This window comes from Candida parapsilosis, contig 005806, assembly GCF_000182765.1.
Source record: "Candida parapsilosis strain CDC317 annotated contig 005806".
Classification (NCBI taxonomy): Eukaryota; Fungi; Ascomycota; class Pichiomycetes; order Serinales; family Debaryomycetaceae; genus Lodderomyces; species Lodderomyces parapsilosis.
In genome coordinates this window covers 859,369-878,643 of record NW_023503279.1, presented here as the reverse complement: position 1 = coordinate 878,643, position 19,275 = coordinate 859,369, and the positions used below count along the sequence as shown (strand labels likewise).

At 38.2% G+C, this 19,275-nt stretch overlaps 10 protein-coding genes across 10 annotated transcripts; 8 read left to right on the top strand and 2 right to left on the bottom strand. All coding sequences in view use genetic code 12, as the record gives it.

Moving 5' to 3' along the window:
* On the top strand, window positions 1-1,095 carry TFB3 (TFIIH/NER complex subunit; the record flags this gene model as incomplete). Its single annotated transcript, XM_036807758.1, has 2 exons — window positions 1-19; window positions 80-1,095. 2 exons carry the CDS (start codon window positions 1-3, stop codon window positions 1,093-1,095), a joined length of 1,035 nt encoding a protein of 344 aa, XP_036664563.1.
* Window positions 1,096-1,111: 16 nt separating this feature from the next.
* Window positions 1,112-2,482, bottom strand: RMT2 (protein-arginine N5-methyltransferase; the record flags this gene model as incomplete). The annotated part of the gene is made up of 1 exon (XM_036807757.1): window positions 1,112-2,482. The coding sequence occupies one exon, from the start codon at window positions 2,480-2,482 to the stop codon at window positions 1,112-1,114; it is 1,371 nt and encodes a 456-aa protein (XP_036664562.1).
* A 3,299-nt stretch (window positions 2,483-5,781) lies between these two features.
* Window positions 5,782-7,782, top strand: HMS1 (Hms1p; the record flags this gene model as incomplete). The annotated part of the gene is made up of 1 exon (XM_036807755.1): window positions 5,782-7,782. The coding sequence occupies one exon, from the start codon at window positions 5,782-5,784 to the stop codon at window positions 7,780-7,782; it is 2,001 nt and encodes a 666-aa protein (XP_036664561.1).
* Window positions 7,783-8,332: 550 nt separating this feature from the next.
* On the top strand, window positions 8,333-9,901 carry ERG11 (sterol 14-demethylase; the record flags this gene model as incomplete). The annotated part of the gene is made up of 1 exon (XM_036807754.1): window positions 8,333-9,901. One exon carries the CDS (start codon window positions 8,333-8,335, stop codon window positions 9,899-9,901), a length of 1,569 nt encoding a protein of 522 aa, XP_036664560.1.
* Window positions 9,902-10,147: 246 nt separating this feature from the next.
* THR1 (homoserine kinase) lies at window positions 10,148-11,206 on the top strand (the record flags this gene model as incomplete). The annotated part of the gene is made up of 1 exon (XM_036807753.1): window positions 10,148-11,206. The coding sequence occupies one exon, from the start codon at window positions 10,148-10,150 to the stop codon at window positions 11,204-11,206; it is 1,059 nt and encodes a 352-aa protein (XP_036664559.1).
* A 150-nt stretch (window positions 11,207-11,356) lies between these two features.
* Window positions 11,357-12,820, top strand: SAM51 (Sam51p; the record flags this gene model as incomplete). Its single annotated transcript, XM_036807752.1, has 1 exon — window positions 11,357-12,820. The coding sequence occupies one exon, from the start codon at window positions 11,357-11,359 to the stop codon at window positions 12,818-12,820; it is 1,464 nt and encodes a 487-aa protein (XP_036664558.1).
* A 246-nt stretch (window positions 12,821-13,066) lies between these two features.
* EXO1 (Rad2 family nuclease) lies at window positions 13,067-15,220 on the top strand (the record flags this gene model as incomplete). Its single annotated transcript, XM_036807751.1, has 1 exon — window positions 13,067-15,220. The coding sequence occupies one exon, from the start codon at window positions 13,067-13,069 to the stop codon at window positions 15,218-15,220; it is 2,154 nt and encodes a 717-aa protein (XP_036664557.1).
* A 25-nt stretch (window positions 15,221-15,245) lies between these two features.
* CPAR2_303700 (uncharacterized protein) lies at window positions 15,246-15,815 on the bottom strand (the record flags this gene model as incomplete). The annotated part of the gene is made up of 1 exon (XM_036807750.1): window positions 15,246-15,815. One exon carries the CDS (start codon window positions 15,813-15,815, stop codon window positions 15,246-15,248), a length of 570 nt encoding a protein of 189 aa, XP_036664556.1.
* Window positions 15,816-16,005: 190 nt separating this feature from the next.
* On the top strand, window positions 16,006-17,553 carry CPAR2_303690 (uncharacterized protein; the record flags this gene model as incomplete). The annotated part of the gene is made up of 1 exon (XM_036807749.1): window positions 16,006-17,553. The coding sequence occupies one exon, from the start codon at window positions 16,006-16,008 to the stop codon at window positions 17,551-17,553; it is 1,548 nt and encodes a 515-aa protein (XP_036664555.1).
* Window positions 17,554-17,711: 158 nt separating this feature from the next.
* Window positions 17,712-19,223, top strand: MAS2 (mitochondrial-processing protease subunit alpha; the record flags this gene model as incomplete). Its single annotated transcript, XM_036807748.1, has 1 exon — window positions 17,712-19,223. One exon carries the CDS (start codon window positions 17,712-17,714, stop codon window positions 19,221-19,223), a length of 1,512 nt encoding a protein of 503 aa, XP_036664554.1.
* Between the last annotated feature and the right edge of the window lie 52 nt (window positions 19,224-19,275).

Here is a 19,275-nt window from a genome sequence, read left to right as displayed (position 1 = left end):
ATGTTGCAAGTAGCAGAAGGTCAGTATATTTTACTCGCATCTACACCCACCACACGTACTAACTCCTTTTTCCCCATAGATGATCAGCTAAAGGACATGTGTCCCATTTGCAAAACTGACAAATACCTATCTCCCAATATGAAGTTTCTTGTAAATCCAGAATGTTACCACAAGATATGTGAATCATGTGTTGATCGAATATTCTCCCTTGGTCCCGCACCTTGTCCATACCCCAAATGTGGGAAAATTCTTCGAAAGAATAAATTTAAACAACAAATATTTGAGAATTTGGTGATTGAAAAGGAAATTGATATTCGACGTAAAGTTGGCGCCATATATAATAAGACGGAAGAAGATTTCCCCAATTTGAAAGAATTTAATCTGTATTTGGAAAATATCGAAGATATTGTATTTAAATTGACCAATGGTATTGACGTTGAACAAACAGAGGCTGAATTAACCCAGTACGAACAAGAGCATCGAATTGAAATTATTGAGAAAAATATGAGACAATCGCAAAAGGATGCTGATTTAATAAAGTATCAAGATGCAATGGAACGTTTAAAGCAAGAAAAACTCAAGATTCAAAAAAAGATGGAGTTGGAAGATTTGGAGTTTAATAAATTACAACAACAAGATTTACTAGATCGAATGGCAAATAGTTCAATGCCGAGTGAAGAGTTGATTAAACAACAACAAAATCAATTAACCAAACGAAATCTGCAACGTAAACGTCAATTGCAACAAATTAATAACCAACTTGAACAACAATTTAATCAATCCAATCCATTAGCGAAATACAATGTTACGGATCAAGATGAGTCCAACTCGACTCCATTTACTCCATTCCAAGGAGATAGAGAAGTTCACAAGAAATATGAATTGTTGCATATACCTCAAACTATTGATGAAGTTGTCGATACTGAAAATACTGCAACTGGAAGTTATCATGATCCATATATATATGGATTGGCGAAAAATAAAGAGTATCTTGGTGCTGGGTGGAGAGCCACCAATGTTTTTGAACGAGCTTTGGATGAGGCATTTATGGGATTGGGATGTAATATAGAAGCAGAAAAGTCCATACATGTATAAATGTACACAAGTCTTTTTAAAAGTCTATAAATTTAACCTCTGGATGATAATAAGTGGGACAAGACCAATAACTTCTCTTTACATTATCCCAAACACTTGCATCACCATCTTTATCACCATCTCGATCATCATCGGCGCTACTACCACTGCCACTGCCACTGCCACTGCCACTGTTTCTCCCATCTTTAAACAAAGTTTCCGGCACATCAACATCAGTAAACTTACACACCAACCCATAGTTTTCCAAATCCAACTCAACCAATTTGCGATAAACTTGATAGACAACTTGTCGATCAGCTCCCAAACCATTAAAAAACGAGAAAACACCATGCGGTTTCAATAACCCCACTACTAAATCAAATAATTCCAACATATCGGAATAATGTTCAGAAAACGTATCGTAATAGATTCCATTGAAAAATGTACCCTGGGTGAGCAATTTGGGTAATTCATCTTGCCATCGACCAGCAAGAATCTTAACATTTGGCTTGGCAAACCATCCATCAGTGCGTAATTTCTCAATTACATCAGGATGTGCTTCACATATATAGTGCATGGTTGGATGTTGTTGCTGAATCATGGTATCGATTATTCCCATGCCAAATCCAATGTTTAAAATGTTGATTTCGGAATCGAGTTCATTCTTTTCAATGTATGCCCCCTTTTTAAAAAGCGTGTTTGCTCCTAGTTGCATTATATCTGATTCCCATGACATCATGACTCCATCTTTCCTATCCTTTGTCACTAATGCATCATCATTGACATATTCCAATTTGGTATTGAGGTATGATTGTTGGTTCTGCGATGGTGCATCCGGTGCATCATCTTCTTGATCCACATTGGATGCGTTGTGTGGCTTCTCGGGTGAGGTTTTTGCCCTTAAATCCACAGCTTCCTCACTTGCCGTCTCCGTCTTGTTGGCCACCCCTACAAATGCCTCATGATCCAAATCTTCTGTATCGCTAATTACTTCCATATCATACTCCCCCACTTTCCTCAACAACAATTCCGCCCTCACTCCAGCATCAACAATCTGTTGATATATCGGTAAATCTTGTAACCCCCTCTTTATCAAAATACAACCAGGAGTCTTATTATCCACATCAGTAAAACACCATCCAGCACCATATTCAAACAAGATTTCAACGAGTTGCGAAACAATTCCCACTTCGTCCGCCGTTAAATCTTTAGGAACATGTGTACAGATCAAATGCAATGGAGTCGTTGTCGTGGTGGGCTCTTCTTCTATCCCATTGTCGTAGTTGTATGCTTCTTCAACGGTATAAGTCGCTGGTATTCCATTTTTTAGATAATACTTTAAATTGTCTACGTATGCATCGGTAATTGGACGTTGTGGGAATTTGCATAAGTCATGTAGATCTGACATATTCGAAAAAGTCACAGCACTATAATAACGGACGATAATGTGTAAGCTGTCTTTGGCCACTGCGTATACCGGGGATGATCATCTCACAGGGTCTTTACTTAATTTTTTTTTTTTTTTTCTTGCGCACCAAAACGCTACCACATGCATTTCTAATACCGAAAATAGATTAAACATGAGGCTAAAACATAGCAGCAACTAACGACGGAGATTATTAAAGTTGCTCCCGGAGGCTCCAAACAGCGTAGGCTAACACTTAGCTCCTACTTAGACTATTAGATGATGTATCACTAACTTTTTGTGGTTTTACCGATATCATCATGTGTTATTTTTAAAACGATGAGGAAACAAGCACATGGGGAAATAGAAAATTAACAACGTATCTCACTTTCATAAAAGCGGGCCCGACGCATCTCCGACGCATCCCCGATCCCATTCTTGAACGCTGAAATCTAAACCCGGGATTTCATTTATCCAAACCTCATTGTTTTGCATTTACGAACTCGATTGCGTGTGAACGCACGCGTTACGAGCCCCAAAATCCACTACTGTTTAAGCCAATTTGCATAACCAAAGGGGGTGTGGGATTAGAAGATCTATTTCGAGTTACCAATGGTTAGGAGACTGGTTATATTTTTTTCCATTTTAGTGCAAGCTTCTCTATGTGTTTTATTTTTTTTGCCTGTCTGGGCTAAAAACGCAGTCGTAAGTTCCGCTCCCACATAATGCAAAATCTAATAATTGAGCGCTTAAAAATTAAAAGATGAATACCCACACGTGAGTCTGTCTATGGGGAGTGATACTTTGACTGAAGACAATATTTAGCTGTGCCTCCCCGTACAGTCAAACTTTCCATCGGCAGTAAAATTGTCACTCTTACCCTTGTGGGGCAAATCAACAATAAGCAATACTTCAAAACAAAAGGTTAAATCCCATATTGAGCCTTCCTTTTGTGTAATTCAGAATGTTGCATGACATTGCATACTCAATCGTATGATTTTTTGTTTATTTTTTCTGTCTCTCTTGTCTTTTTGCAGCTTGTGCATAATTCCGCATATAAAGCCAAACAACAACTTAAAAATAAACCCATTTATAAAACCTTGAACGAAGGGTTCTGTTTTGTAAGCTGCAAAATCTTAAATCGCCTAAAAGTTCGAAGATCTGAGCTTTAAAACTCTAGCCAGTAAGATGCAAACGAAAGTTGATTACCACATAGCCTCGTTTTGTAGGAACCAATTGTTCTCTTGTTTAATTTCATCGACCTCGTGTGTGGGCGTAGCACCGTCATTCGTTCAAATGATGATGCTCTCGTGACCTTTTTGTGCAATCCCCATAGACACTCCCCTCACTTTTCTTTTTGAAAGAAAATTTTCTTTTCTTCCTATATGCTCCTCCATTTTTGTGTACTCGCTAGGATACAAAAACAATGTAACATTCTTTTTCAAGCGTCGGATATACGAATCCAAATGCATCTAATGTAGATAATGAAACAATGAAGAAATGCCCGGACTTGTAATCTAACGTCTCTGCACAAGGGTTTAAAATAACAATAAAATACATTACACAGAGAACAGGGCAATGAGAGATAACACAACCCGTATCCAGTGCATCCAGCGTATGTTCGTAAATCACGAAAGGACAGCATATCATTAACAGTGGAACGTTTTCGTACATCACGTTGTATTTCTAAAAGCTTTGGCTGTCTGCGAATGGTAACAAAAAGTATTTGACACATGCTACGGTTTTGCCACATAATCAACACCCTAGCAAGAACACTCGGAAGACTTTTCTTGATTTATTTTATGGCCGATGGTGTGAGGGATATATTTGAGTAAAAAAAAGCAACAAACGGCTACAATTCTGGGGTAGAGATTAGTAGTTCACTCTTGCAAAACCCCACACCTTGTCTTCTTTTCCTTTCCCCAGGTAAAACTTTTCTAATAATCAAAGTCAAAGCCATCAAGAAGCATTTGCATTCGAAATTGAGGCACTTCCCCAAGTCTGCGTTTCTTAATCAAAACCTTGAAATGCAATGAGAGCTTACCCAATGTATTTTTTGTTTATCGGTATTTTCTAAAAGATCTTTTTTTGGCGCCGAAAAAGAAAAAATCGAAAGAAAAAAAACGTTTTATTTTTCTAATGAATGATGCAGTCGAATGATCGAATCACAACATCGAGCTTTTGTGTCATTAAACTTCTGGCTTGGGCTCATTTCTTTTGTACCTCAGATACCACTTAACAAAAGTACCCAGCCCAAATGGAAATATCTTTGTAGGCTACGAATATGAGGAAATTTTCTTTAAGCCAGCACAGATAGACCTTGCGCCTTCATGCAGCTCATGCATTTTTCTCGAGGTAGTGCACCAAAAGTTAGTTAAACCAAAGAAAACCTTATTCCTTACTAAAATTAGTAATGAAAGTAGACTAAATGGGCGTGTAATCTACATACCCACCAATCAAAGGACTCCGCTGAGCTCCTCTCGCGTGTTAGATACTGCGCTCCCTACTCTCTAAAATTCCTTATCACCCCAAAAGAAAACGTACTACAATGACGTCTTTCCGTAGTCATCATACCCCGTCATTTCTTTTTTTGCCTGAACCAAATCGTGACTTTCTTTCTTTTTTTTCTACCCCAGATATATATGGTTAACCTGTCATGGATTGTATTGTTTTCTTTACAATTATTTTTTTTCTTGGGGGTCTTGCATTTCGTCTGTCCTCAGAGAAAGAAAAAAAAAACATTCCTTTTTCTTTGTCCTGTTTCTGTGTTATTGAACTTTTAGACGCCTTTCATTCACAAAGACAGGGTTCCAAATAAACTTATAGCCACTGCGGGTAATGTTGTAGGTTATGAATAAAAAAAAAATTCTATTGCAGTTGGTTACATTATACATCGACATACATATATATATATAGGTCCCTCTGAAGAAAAGCTACTCTGATAATATCCAATTAATATTTTCTCATTTCTTTTCATATTCAAAAAACACAAGCTAATATCTCACCATTATCAAAGGGTTTTCTTTTTTTTACTTATCAACAACGACAACAGTTTGCACCTGACAGATCATTCATCAGGAACAATCTGAGCATACTATTGAATTCCCAAAGAAGGAAAAAGAAACAGTCAAAACCTAACGCTGAGTTACAAAAGAGGTAATTTTTTTTTTTCAATCGTGTTTATAAAGGATATCCATATCTCATAACCAAATATCACTTTTTCATAACCAGTCTTCTTTATTGTTCGAGATTCAATGACGTATAGAGATAGTCATTATACTGCATTTTTGACAACAACACCAATGTACGACAACGAACACCAGCAAATACTAGAACAGCAGTTGCAACAACAACAGCAGCAGCAACAACATCAGCAAGAGCAGGACCAACTACAGCTACATGGTCATCACGATTCCCAACAACATCAATATCTGGGACAACAACCACAAATGTACCATTCGTCACCTGTACCACAACAACAGCAACAGGAATGTACACCAACACCAAGTTTACAACATTATAGACATACAAATGCCGCAAACTGTTCTCAAAATCAAGACGATAATCAGAGTTTGTCGTCAAACAGCACTGAGCCTCAACATAGTCCTAGCTCAATGCAACTTCAAATGAAACAAGAACAACAGTGTCGACAACCACAACCATATCCAGTAAAGATAGAGGAGAATCCCTGTTTTGTTAGTTCAGATAACTTGATGAAGGACGATACCATAGATAACAATAGATGCAATGAATTTCCTGATGATTTTGATTTTACACTTCATCCAGCTTTCCCACAATACATGACCAATGGAAGAGCCAAAGCTTTGAGCTTGCCCTCATCTACATCAATCACGAATGAGTACCAACAAAACAACTTTAACTATAGAGAGTTACCAAGTAATACAGAGTACTTGGGTGACGAAGTTGCTCCATTTGCCACAACTACTGATGCTGCCACCGTTATCAACTACAATCAGTTGGAGGGTGACTTGCCTATACTGGCACATGACGTCGATGGTAATCAATTTCAACAACAAAGCTTCATTGGAAATGGAGCTATGGTATTTAATGGTGGTGCTCAGAATGGGTTCGAGTCCAATATGGTAAACAATGGAATTCAAGAACAAGAGTTTGCTCGTGTGTCACCAAATACTCCCTTGGGATCACCATTAACGGTACAAACAACACCTACCAGCAGCAAAGTTACAAGCCAAAACAACGGAAACTTTGTCTCAAACTTAGCTGGTGTCAACAGTTGCAACCAACAAGGTGATCTCTCGAGCAACGGAAGCTTGGATGAAGAATCAAACAATAGTTTCCAAGCTCATACACCAACTGGTAATGAATTCAACATGTCCACTTCATCAGTATCATCAGCGTCTGCATTATCAGCCACCCAACATAATGGTATTGCAACAATAACCAAAGCTAGATTACAAAATTTCACCATCAATCGCAGCAACAGCGTGTCGCCTTCGTTATCACCATTGAACAACGAATCGAGACAGTTGTCCGCGACCCCATCAGCTTTACCACCATCATTATCATCGAGAGCACAATCAACCACTAGACAAAAAAGAAGGAAATTGCCAGCTGGCAATAGCAAAGACATCAAGCAAGAAGGTGATTCCACAACATCAACACTCAACTCATTTCGTTCAACTCAAGATGCACCACCAACTGTGCCTAGCCCAGGAAACACCTATACCCTGGCAATTAACACTATTCCTCCTCCTCCTCCTCCACCACCAGCAACAAGTACAACAATTACAGCTTCCAGTGCAAGTCTTTTGAGAAGAGGTCATATTGGTCGTCCAAGAGTCAAGTCAGCCCATAATGTAATTGAACAAAGGTATCGTAATAAAATCAACAATAAATTTAATGCATTACAAGAATCAGTACCTACTTTGAAGGTGTTGCTATTACGCAAGATACAAGAAAAGCAACGTCAATTACTTCAACGACAAAATGGGGACCTTGATGTTAGTAGCTGCAATGGTGCTGCATCTGCTGCTGCTGCAGGTGATGAGAGTTTATCGGATAACGACGATATAAATAACTTTGATGGAATGGATTTGCTGATTCTTGATGATAAGGAAATAGAACAGATAGATTTGGAAGGTTTGGAACCAGCAAGGAAATTGAACAAGGGCACAATTTTGGCTAAATCTATCGAGTATATCAAATTTCTTGAATCAAAGAATGACAAATTGAAACAGGATAACGAAGCATTATTGGAGAAAGCAAAGATGTTGGGTGTTGATTTTGATGAAGAAGAAGTTAAGGAATCAAAAATGGAGTAGACAGAAGAGATGGATGTGGTTTATATAGTGTATACTTTTATCTCAGTATTTATACCTACAAAAGTGTTTAATAAATTTCAGTTCTAGAGAGAGAGCAAAAGCTTAGTAGTGGGATCGGTGGATCTTGTGGCGATGATCCCTCGTAAAATACCACGGGCACGAAGAGCGAAAACAAAACTTTCCATTGATGTGATGGGATACACATCTTTGGACGAAGTAACCTGATATATACTAATCTTTTATTCATTGTAAAATAGGGGTGGGTCTCTGTATGTCTTAGTGTATCTCTTTCTCTTACACGCGTCAAATGTCAGCATCGTCGTATAACTTTTTTCGTTTATACGACATAAACCTCATCAAAACATTACAGCTGGAATTTTTTTTTTTTTATGTTTTCTTTTAACAAAGATCATACGACTGAGTTTCCCATCGTTTAAAACATCCAAAGACCTTAGCTGAGATATAAATAGTAATCAAACTGGTTTCTATTTGCTACTAACTTTCCCTACCTTCGTTCATCCAGACTTATTTCTTATTTCGTTTACAAACCATGGCATTAGTTGATTTAGCCCTTCATGGGTACAACTACTTTATGACTCTTAGTACCCTTCAACAATTTGGTTTACTTGTGTTTGCTCCTTTCATTTACAACATCATTTGGCAACTACTTTATTCACTCAGAAAAGATCGTGTTCCATTAGTATTTTATTGGATTCCCTGGGTTGGTTCAGCCGTATCTTATGGACAGGATCCATATGGGTTTTTTGAACAATGTCGTGAAAAATATGGTGATTTATTTTCATTTGTTATGTTGGGTAGAGTAATGACGGTGTACTTGGGTCCCAAGGGTCATGAATTTGTGTTTAATGCTAAATTGTCTGATGTTTCTGCTGAAGACGCCTATCAACATTTGACTACCCCTGTTTTTGGAAAAGGTGTTATTTTCGATTGTCCGAATGCAAGACTTATGGAGCAAAAGAAGTTCGCAAAGACCGCATTGACTACCGATTCTTTTAGAAGATACGTGCCATTGATTAGAGGGGAAATTTTGGATTATTTTACCAAATCTAAGGTGTTCAATATGAAGAAACAGAAAAGTGGCGTTGTTGATGTATTGCAATCACAACCAGAAATAACCATCTTCACTGCATCTAGATCCTTATTAGGAGAAGCAATGAGGAAAAGATTTGATGCTTCATTTGCTCAATTGTATGCTGATTTAGATAAAGGATTCACCCCAATCAATTTTGTTTTCCCACACTTGCCATTACCTCATTATTGGAAACGTGATGCTGCGCAACAAAAGATTTCTGAAACGTATATGACAGAGATTGCTAGAAGAAGAGAGACGGGTGACATTGATGAAAATCGTGATTTAATCGATTCTTTATTGGTAAACTCTACATACAAAGATGGTGTTAAAATGACTGATCAGGAAATTGCTAACTTGTTGATTGGTGTTTTGATGGGAGGACAGCATACTAGTGCCACTACATCTGCTTGGTTTTTGTTGCATTTGGCTGAGAAGCCACAATTACAAGATGAATTGTATCAAGAGGTTCTTAATGCCTTATCTGGTAAAGGTGGCAACTTGGATGATTTATCGTATGAGGATTTGCAACAAATGCCATTGGTTAACAACACCATCAAGGAAACCCTCAGATTACACATGCCATTACATTCCATATTCAGAAAAGTTGTTTCTCCCTTGGTTGTGCCAAACACAAAGTATATTGTCCCTAGAGGACACCACGTATTGGTGTCACCAGGTTATGCTCATACAAACGAAAGATTTTACAAGGACGCATCTGATTTCAACCCTCACAGATGGGATGAATCAGCATCCACCAATGACGCAGGTGAAGTTGATTATGGATTTGGTAAAGTTTCCAAAGGTGTTAGCTCTTCGTATTTGCCATTTGGTGGTGGAAGACATAGATGTATTGGTGAACAGTTTGCCTATGTCCAATTGGGAACAATCTTGACCACATTTGTTTATAATCTTAAATGGAAATTGGCAAATGGTAAAGTGCCTGATGTTGATTATACTTCAATGGTTACGTTACCTCAACACCCAGCAGAAATTGTTTGGGAAAAAAGAGATACATGTGTAATCTGAGGGCAGGAGTCAGTGGTGTGTAGTTATGTGTATCGATGTATTCAGTATTTAATTATTTATAGAATCAATGGGGTTTAATGCAGAATGTTCGTTGATGATTATCTCGTTATAACACATGACACAAAATTATTAAGATTGTCTTCTTTGTTGACTCACCTCGAATGATTTTTTTTTTCTTTTTTTGTCAAAATTTTTCACCAATTATCTAAGTAAAACCACCACAATTCTACGTCGCTTCTGTTTGTGATGGCAAAGTCATTTCAAATCAAAGTACCCGCTTCTTCAGCAAATATAGGTCCAGGGTTTGACGTACTTGGTGTAGGATTACAGCTATACTTGACCATCAGAGTAACTATTGATCCAACTATAGATACTTCATCAGATCCGCATAATGCTATAATCACGTACGAAGGAAACCTAGCTGAAAAAGTGCCATTACAGTCGGATAAAAACTTGATTACTCAAGCTGCATTGTATCTACTTCGGTGTAATGGTGTGAAGAACTTTCCATCAGGAACTCATATCCATGTAAATAATCCTATACCTTTGGGAAGAGGGTTGGGATCAAGTGCTAGTGCCATAGTTGGAGGTATATACTTGGGAAATATCATTGGTGATTTCAGTTTTGACAAGATTAGAATGTTGGATTATTGTTTGATGATTGAAAGACATCCTGACAATATTGCTGCTGCCATGTTGGGTGGATTTATTGGTTCATACTTGAATGAATTGGGGGATGAAGAAACAGAACAAACTAATGTTCCATTGGATTATATATTGCCAACTGCGCAAACTCCACCACAATGTATTGTATCAAACTCACCACCAACAAACATTGGTGAATATTTGCAATACAATTGGAACAAAAAGATCAAATGCGTTTGCATCGTACCCAATTTCGAAGTTAGTACGGATAAATCACGTTCAGTACTACCTCAATCTTACACTAGACCCGATATAGTATACAATTTACAAAGAATAGCCATTTTGACAACAGCGTTGACGCAAGATCCACCAAATCACAAGTTGATTTATCAATCAATGAAGGACAAGATTCATCAACCATATAGAACAGTATTGATTCCTGGGCTAGATCAAGTATTGGAAGAAGTTGTCCCCAAGAAGCATTCTGGATTATGTGGCATCTGTCTTAGTGGAGCTGGCCCAACTATTTTATGTTTAGCTACTGATGGGTTTGAAGAGATTGCCAAAGATGTGATTGATATTTTTGCCAAAGAAGGTATTCATTGTGATTGGAAGTTACTTGATTTGGCATACGATGGGGCCACTGTAGAGTACTTGTAGAGTTGCTACTTTGCTGTGTATAGACCTATAGAACTAATACTCATTTTCACCCAATTAAACAAGCGCAATCGAGAGAAAGAAAAAAATAGAAGATTTCATATCACCAGACAAGCCGAGGGTAGTTTTCAATTCTACGCTTCTTCCTTCAAAATGGTGCTGTTACCAGTTGATAGCAATCCTGATCTCAAGACCAAGCTCATTGAGCAAGATGTCCTCCAGGAATCCCGATTGCAACCAATTTTCTTAACTCGGGTCGAAGTCAATGGTGGTGAAGATTTCAGTTATCAATTCTTTAACAAGTTGTTATCCCCCTTGTTAACCACTGGTGATTACACCTTAGCTCAATTGACTTTTCGAATCAACCAATCATACCGCCATTTGAAAGATACGGGGGTTTTCAAAGATGTTGGTGTAGTATTGGAACCAGATTACTATTCCAATGTACCTGCCCACATCACCTCATTCAATCGCGAAAAATCCATTCCTACTAAAGTCATATTCGATGTATCCAATGTCAATTTAAATATTAATGATTTGTTCTTGAACTTCAATAATGAAGAATATGTCAATTTAAAGTTGAACCATATCGATCACAATTTCAATGAAAATGCCGAGTTGGTGTCTGTTGGTGTTGACTACAACCCATACAAACCATATGACCATTTATTAACCAATTTGAAATTCATACTGGGCTTGAAAGACCCTCGATTCAAGTTTTTAATTGACGTGGGGTACAACACTAGAGATGATTTAGGTTGGCAAAATTTTTTCAAACAGAATCAATTAGGAGGCAAAATTGGGTTGCTATACAAGACCCGACGTGAATTTGATATATTCACTGGGTTTCAATTGCTCAAGCGAAACTTGTTTGATATTGATGACGGAGCCAATGATGAATTGAAATGTTTTGGAGGAGATTTCTTGAAATTGAGCGTCTTGAATAAGTTTAGATATCAACATATCGGATACTTGAATCATGCGACAAAGAATTTCCCAACTAGTGGTGGTAAAGTTCAAATTGAGACTGAGTTGACATCTGTACAAGAACAGAATAATGCTGCCAACAGAGGTGAATTTATCAAGCTGCAAATAGGATTTGATTTGTACAAATCGGTATTCAACAACTACATTACAGCAAAATTCCAAGGTGAGCTAGGTGGAATCTTTACATTTAACTCCAAGTTCCCCATCCACCCATTAGATAAATTCTACCTCGGTGGGTACAATTCATTTGCCGGGTTCAAGAAAAACAGTGTTGAACAACAAGGCGGGTTACAATTTTACAAATTACAAGCAACTATATTCACCAAGATTCCTCATTTCTTATACTCCCCTAAATTGAATTCTGAAAATAGTGAGTTGTTAATCGAACTGAATCCATTGAGATTATATGCCACTGCATTGATGGGCAACTGTATCCCGGCCACATACAAACAAAATTTTTGGAACGATGAGAATCCAGCAGTGTCTTATGGGTTTGGGTTGAAATACTTCAATCGTTGGGCTAATTTTGACATTGGTTATTATATTAGTCAAAAAGTTGGAGTTGCAAACTTTGATGGCGTAAAGAATGGGTTGCTGTTTTCGATATCAATTGGTGCATCTGATAGTTAGTGTGTAGATGTAACAGTAGATCTGGTAGAGCAATAGAGTAAACTGGGGTTGTCATGATCAATGTAGCGGATGCAGCCGATTAGGTGCAAAAAGAAACAAAGAAAAAAAGAAAAAAAGAAAAAAAGAAAAATTGAAATAAAATAAAATAAAATAAATAAAGCAAAGCCCGAAAAGCTTGTTTTGTTGTGGTTTCGTTTAAAAGCTACATCTGCAGCACCATTTAGGCAAAAAGACTACTCCACAATTATGGGAGTCAATGGTCTACTACAGCATCTAAAAGAAATTCAGGAACCATGTTCTTTGGAACGATATCGTGGTAAAACATTGGCCATTGATACGTATGGATGGTTGCATCGCGCGTTGGTATCGTGTGCTGAGGATTTGTGCCTAGGTAGGCCAACAAGAAAATACATAACATACATTATTAACAAGATCCAGATGTTGCAGCATTTTGGTATTACTCCTTACTTTGTCTTTGATGGAGCTTCATTGACAACTAAGCAAGATACAAATCTGAAACGACGCGTGCTTCGACATGAAGCAAAGAAATTGGCGGAAAAGTATGCTGAGAGAGGACATCTACAGTTGGCATACAAGGAGTATATGAAGGCGGCTTATGTGACCTCTCAAATGGCTAAACTGATCATGTGTGAGTTGGACGTTTTGAAGATAGAGTATGTTGTCGCTCCGTATGAAGCTGACCCACAAATGGTGTATTTAGAAAAAATCGGAATTGTTGATGGGATTTTAAGTGAAGATTCCGATTTGTTGATCTTTGGTTGTAATAAACTAATAACTAAACTAAAGGATGATTCAAGTTGTGTGGAGATCAATCGCGAGGATTTCCACAAGGTTAGACAAATTCCATATTTAGCCAGCTATACTAGTGAACAATTACGATTAGTTGCCATGCTTTCTGGTTGTGATTATACGAAAGGTGTACCTGGTGTTGGACTTAAATCTGCATTTCAAATGGTACGAAGGTACCACACATTGCATAAAGTTACAATTGCATTAAGATCAATGGGGAAGAAGATTCCTAGTGATTTCGAAGACGAGGTTATTAAAGCCAACTTGGCATTTCAATTTCAAAAAGTTTTTGATCCGAGAATTCAACTGCTTGCTACCTTGAACGAGATACCGGAGTCCATCTTTGAACAATTTGATTTGTTGGAATCGTGTTGTGGCAAAACACTCAATGAAGAGTTGGTGAAGAAAGTTTGTAATGGTTTAGTTGATCCAAATACTCATGAGCTACTTGTGTCGCGAGAACAAAGCATGAGTTTGCTAAAATCGGTGTCTGTCAAAGTGAAGGCAACACAATCGGAAGCACAAATGGCAGTCCGCTCCCAGTCTGAACCGGTTGCTCAAAGAAGCCAAAGAAAGTCGGTTTTAGATATGCTTAAGGTTTCAAAACATGTTGCCAAACCTTCGGAACTTATTGAGTGCCCGACGCAGAAAGATGCTACACAAATTAATAAACAAAAAATACCAGAGTTCAAGAGGCCCTTGCCTGTTTATTCCTCAGCAAAGCAAAAGACATCACCAACTTCAAACAAGATTCGGAAACTACAAGGCAGCATAAATGATAAAAAGGGTCAAGCTAGCAGGTTTTTCGCTATACAATCAATACCTGAAAAACCATCACTTCTTGCCTCCCAATCGAATTGCGACTTGATAGAATGGAATTCAAGTTTGCTCGATGATTCCGAAGTACCGGATGAATCACCAATAAAGAATGTTGAAACAAGAAATATCTTGAATGAGATGACTGACAATGATGACGATGGGGAACAACCCAAGGAGCTGAATGAGAGTGGAAAAGAAGAACTCGATGAAGCGGATGATGAGATTGTTGCCTCGTCGGCCCCAAGTGCACTATCGCAAGCACAGGTGAACCCCATCTCAGAGGATTATAATGAAGAGGATGCTAAGTTTGACATTTCATCAAAAGACGATGAGATTGATGAATCGCCAGTAAAGAGAAAAGATTCTTTTAAAGTACACGAAGACTTGGAAGTTATTAATCTTCGACTGAAGTTTCAATTCCTGCCTGCCAAACTTGCCAAATTCACCGAGCCTACAAAGAGTCAAACTGGGTTGAATGCAAATCGGTCAAGACAAGTGTTAAAAGACAAAAGCTCAAATATTAATCGCAGTACCACCAAGGGGATATTGAAAAAACCAACAAACATACACAGTTCAAAGCTTATGCTTGACAAAGTCATCAAATTCAGTCAGCCTACATCATTTCCAAAAGTTCAAATTGCAGCTAGTCAAGAAGATGAGTACGAACTCAGCGAAGATGAAGTCACTCTCGAGCCTTCACTCAAGAAGCATCCACCAGTTATAAACTTGAAACAATTTGCATTTGGAAAAACAAAACTAGACTCAAATTAGACACATTTATGTACACTATTCTATATTAATATCCACGCAAGAGACACGCACCAATGGCTAATCTAGTCAATTGTGCTTGAAGGTTTGCCTCAGGTGCAATGACTGCATCGTTCAACTTGTAGACCTTTTTAAACTTAGATACATCAACTAGATCCAACAAGACCTCATCTTTCGTTTCTACATTGTCCCCGTCAACAATATCGTCTAGGTTTTTCGCAATCTGGGAAGCATCATCATCAGGCGAAATTACCTTGACAATTATGGTGTTTGCACAATCATCCAGTATCCCAAATCTCTTTATAGCATCGGAAATGACGTTCACGGGTGATAAGTTCAACAAAATCTCCGTATTCAAGGTTTTAGCTTGCATTGAATTGTTGGCTTTGTTGAGTATTGATTTATGGATTGAGTTTTGAAGCTGTTCTAATGAAATTATGTATTTTGTGTTTAAGAAGCAGTAGTCGTAGTTAGGATTAGCTTGCATTAGTTCGTGTTTTATGGTTCTGATGGTTCCTTGTGACACATTTTTGTATAATGTTATGAAAACTTTATGGTTTGGGAACTGAGGGAAAGAAACTATTTGTGAATGTGGCATTTTCAAATGAGGTTATAGCTTCATCAACTTCCTTTATGCTTTTGGATCTTCGTTTAGTAGATGCTCTCAGAGATGATTTCGAGATACTTTCTCCATTCGCAATACAAAAAATTATCGCCGAGTTTTATTCATCAAGAGGCTTTTACAAACCACATCTGGGCCTTATTCTCTTCCTTTTTGAGACATCATAATGGCGCCTGATCAAACTAGTCAGGTTGATGTTCCCAATCTACTAGATACCCTATTCGAAGAGGTGACATTGCCAGACCCCACAAAACCAGAACCTAACCTACGACTATACCCAGAAATTATTTTGCAAAAGTCAGAAAAGGGAAACAAGCTATATGCCTCCTTTCAAAGATATTCCCCTCAGTTTATCAAGGAAGTTGAAGAAACGGATAAGAAACAGGTATTGCGATGGCGAAACTCAAATATAGAATCAGTACAACAAATAATACTTGATAGTTGGATAGCACAAAATTCAGGCATGAGTTCAGTCAGTGATCGAGATAATTTCAAATTGACAAAGTCAGTACTGACGACAGGTCGGGCTAATAAGCTTTTCGTTTGGTCATCCAGTGATTCGTACATTCAAGAGAAAAAGAGGCAATTGCAACTGCGGAAAAGCACGGAGGGAAAGCCATCATCACAATCGCACAAACCTAGTGCTCCAGCTGAAGACAAACCAGTTGAAACCGATGCAAAGTTCTCAACTTTGCAAAGTGAATTGCATTTGCGTTTATCAACTGAGAAAGTAAACAATAAATTGTCGAAAAGTATTGAAATTGAAGCCAATAAATTCATTCACGCAAGAATACAAAAGATACGAGACCACCATAGTGAACAAATGATGAAGCAGATAAATGAGCGGAAAAGAAAAGACCATGAAATTTATTTACAGAGACTTAAATTGAAGGAAGAGGAGTATGAAAAGTCCATAAGGCAAGATCAAGATCAAGATCAGGTAGGTACAAAGAAGCTGAACTTTTTTGAAACCTTGTTTGGACTTGGGGGTAGTACAGTGCCACCAAACACTGATGATGAGAATGTCACCCCTGCCAATAGCACCACTTCAAAAAACACTCCTAAGTCTTCAAAGAGTAAACGTACAACTTTATTTGGGATGCAGTCATTGTTTTCTAGCAGTAATGGTTCAAAGAAACGAGTAGATAAGACAACCATGTTTGATGCTGAGGATAAATCTGATAGTCAATCGATTGTCGACTTTAACCTTGATCATTCCGCGACATTTGCGTCTGAGGAGCCCGAAGAGCAACGAAATTCACCATCCATGAGTGACTCTTGGCGTCCGAAAAGTCCAAGAAACCAAGAGATGAATATACCATTATTTAACGTGGACGAATTAGAGTCATTGGAGTTGAAACGATCGCCACAGAAATCAGGTAACTCCAAGCCTAGCGGATCCAGAGCCAATGGGCATAGCATAGGCACCAACGAAGAAGATGGTTCTGACGACGAATTTACCGAGTTTACTGCAGCCACATCAGATTGTTATCTGACGTCGTCGCCACCCCCTCTGACCCTTGCATCGGCCCCAAAGTTATCGCATAACTTCTTTTCCGTCGAAAAAGCCAATGCTAATGCTACACCAGCAACTTCAGGGAACGAATTGATTGATTTGTTTGATACAAAAGAACTGCGACCATCATCACTGGAGATCAATTCACCGACACCTTCCCAGTTGCATTCTAATATGGATAACTTGTTAGATTTGTAGAACAAAAAAAAAAAAACGACTATTCCTGTATGTAAATTGTTTGCGCTTCCAGATTCAAAATTTCTTCATCTGCCGCTTTTTTTTACTAATCGGTGATAGATGAACCGAATAAGCTTCATTCCTTCATATTCCCTGGTCCATTTGTATATAGTCACACAATGATATCGAGGTCAAAATTACCTAGATATAGCGCAGCTGCTGCTTTGAAACGGTTCTATGCGTCTGCTACCATCCAGACTAACCCAAATATAGAAATGACAACCCTCGCCAATGGACTAAGACTAGTTACAGATTCCACACCAGGGCATTTCAGTGCACTTGGAGGATACGTCGATGCTGGATCACGTTATGAAGACCCAAAAAATCCCGGTCTTTCCCATATCCATGATCGATTAGCATGGAAATCAACTGAAAAGTACAGTGGATTGCAAATGATGGAGAATCTACTGAAACTAGGTGGCAATTATATGAGCTCAGCACAACGAGAATCAATGATTTTCCAAGCCAGTGTTTTCAATAAAGATGTTGATCAGATGATGGAAGCTATTGCTCAAACTGTAAGAAGTCCTCGCATCACTGATCAGGAGTTCTTGGAGACTTTACAAACTGCAGACTACGAAGTACAAGAGTTGCAGTACAAGCATGAGCTATTATTGCCTGAAGAGTTACATAGTGTTGCATATAAACAAAACACATTGGGTCTCCCATTGTTTATCCCTAAGGAACGTATACCGTTGGTGCAAAAGTCCGATATTCTTGATTATCATAAGAGGTTCTTCCAACCTCAAAATATCATTATTGCAATGGTTGGTGTTTCGCATGATCACGCCCTCAAATTGGTGGAGTCCAACTTTGGAGATTGGGTATCGACTGGTGAAAAAACAAACCTTACACCTGCTCATTACACTGGTGGTGAAATTGCATTGCCTCATCAACCTCCACTTTACGCAAATCAACCCGAATTGTACCATATGCAAATTGGATTCGAAACAACGGGTTTATTACATGACGATTTGTATTCTCTTGCGACTTTGCAGAAACTATTAGGTGGTGGGTCCTCATTCTCCGCTGGTGGACCAGGTAAAGGTATGTTTTCTAGACTTTACACCAAAGTGTTGAACAAGTATCCATTTGTTGAGAACTGCATGTGTTTTAATCATTCGTATTTAGATTCAGGAATCTTTGGAATCACATTGAGTCTTGTCCCTGAAGCAGCCCACGTGTCGTCACAAATCATTAGTCATGAGTTGGCCAAACTTTTAAACGTTGATACCAAATCAGGCGGATTGAGTGAACAAGAAGTGAAGAGAGCCAAGAACCAATTGACGAGTTCGATCTTGATGAATGTTGAAAGTCGATTGGCCAAATTGGAAGATTTAGGAAGACAGGTTCAATGTCAAGGTAAAGTGACATCAATTGATGAAATGGTAGAAAAAATTAAAGCGTTAACGCCTAGGGATTTGCAAAACGTTGCTGAAAAAGTCTTGACTGGAAATGTTGTTACAACAGGAACAAGTTCGGGTGTCCCTTCGGTCGTAATGCAAGGTGATAGAGAAGCATTTGGTGATGTTGAATACATTCTTCGTAAATATGGTTTAGGAAAATTTTCCACTCCGGAAATTCCTGAACCAAGGGATTTCTCACGGAAGAAGAAAACTTCATGGTTTTAGACGACTAACTTGTACATAAATGACAACAGTGCCATTCTACAAAATATGTGTT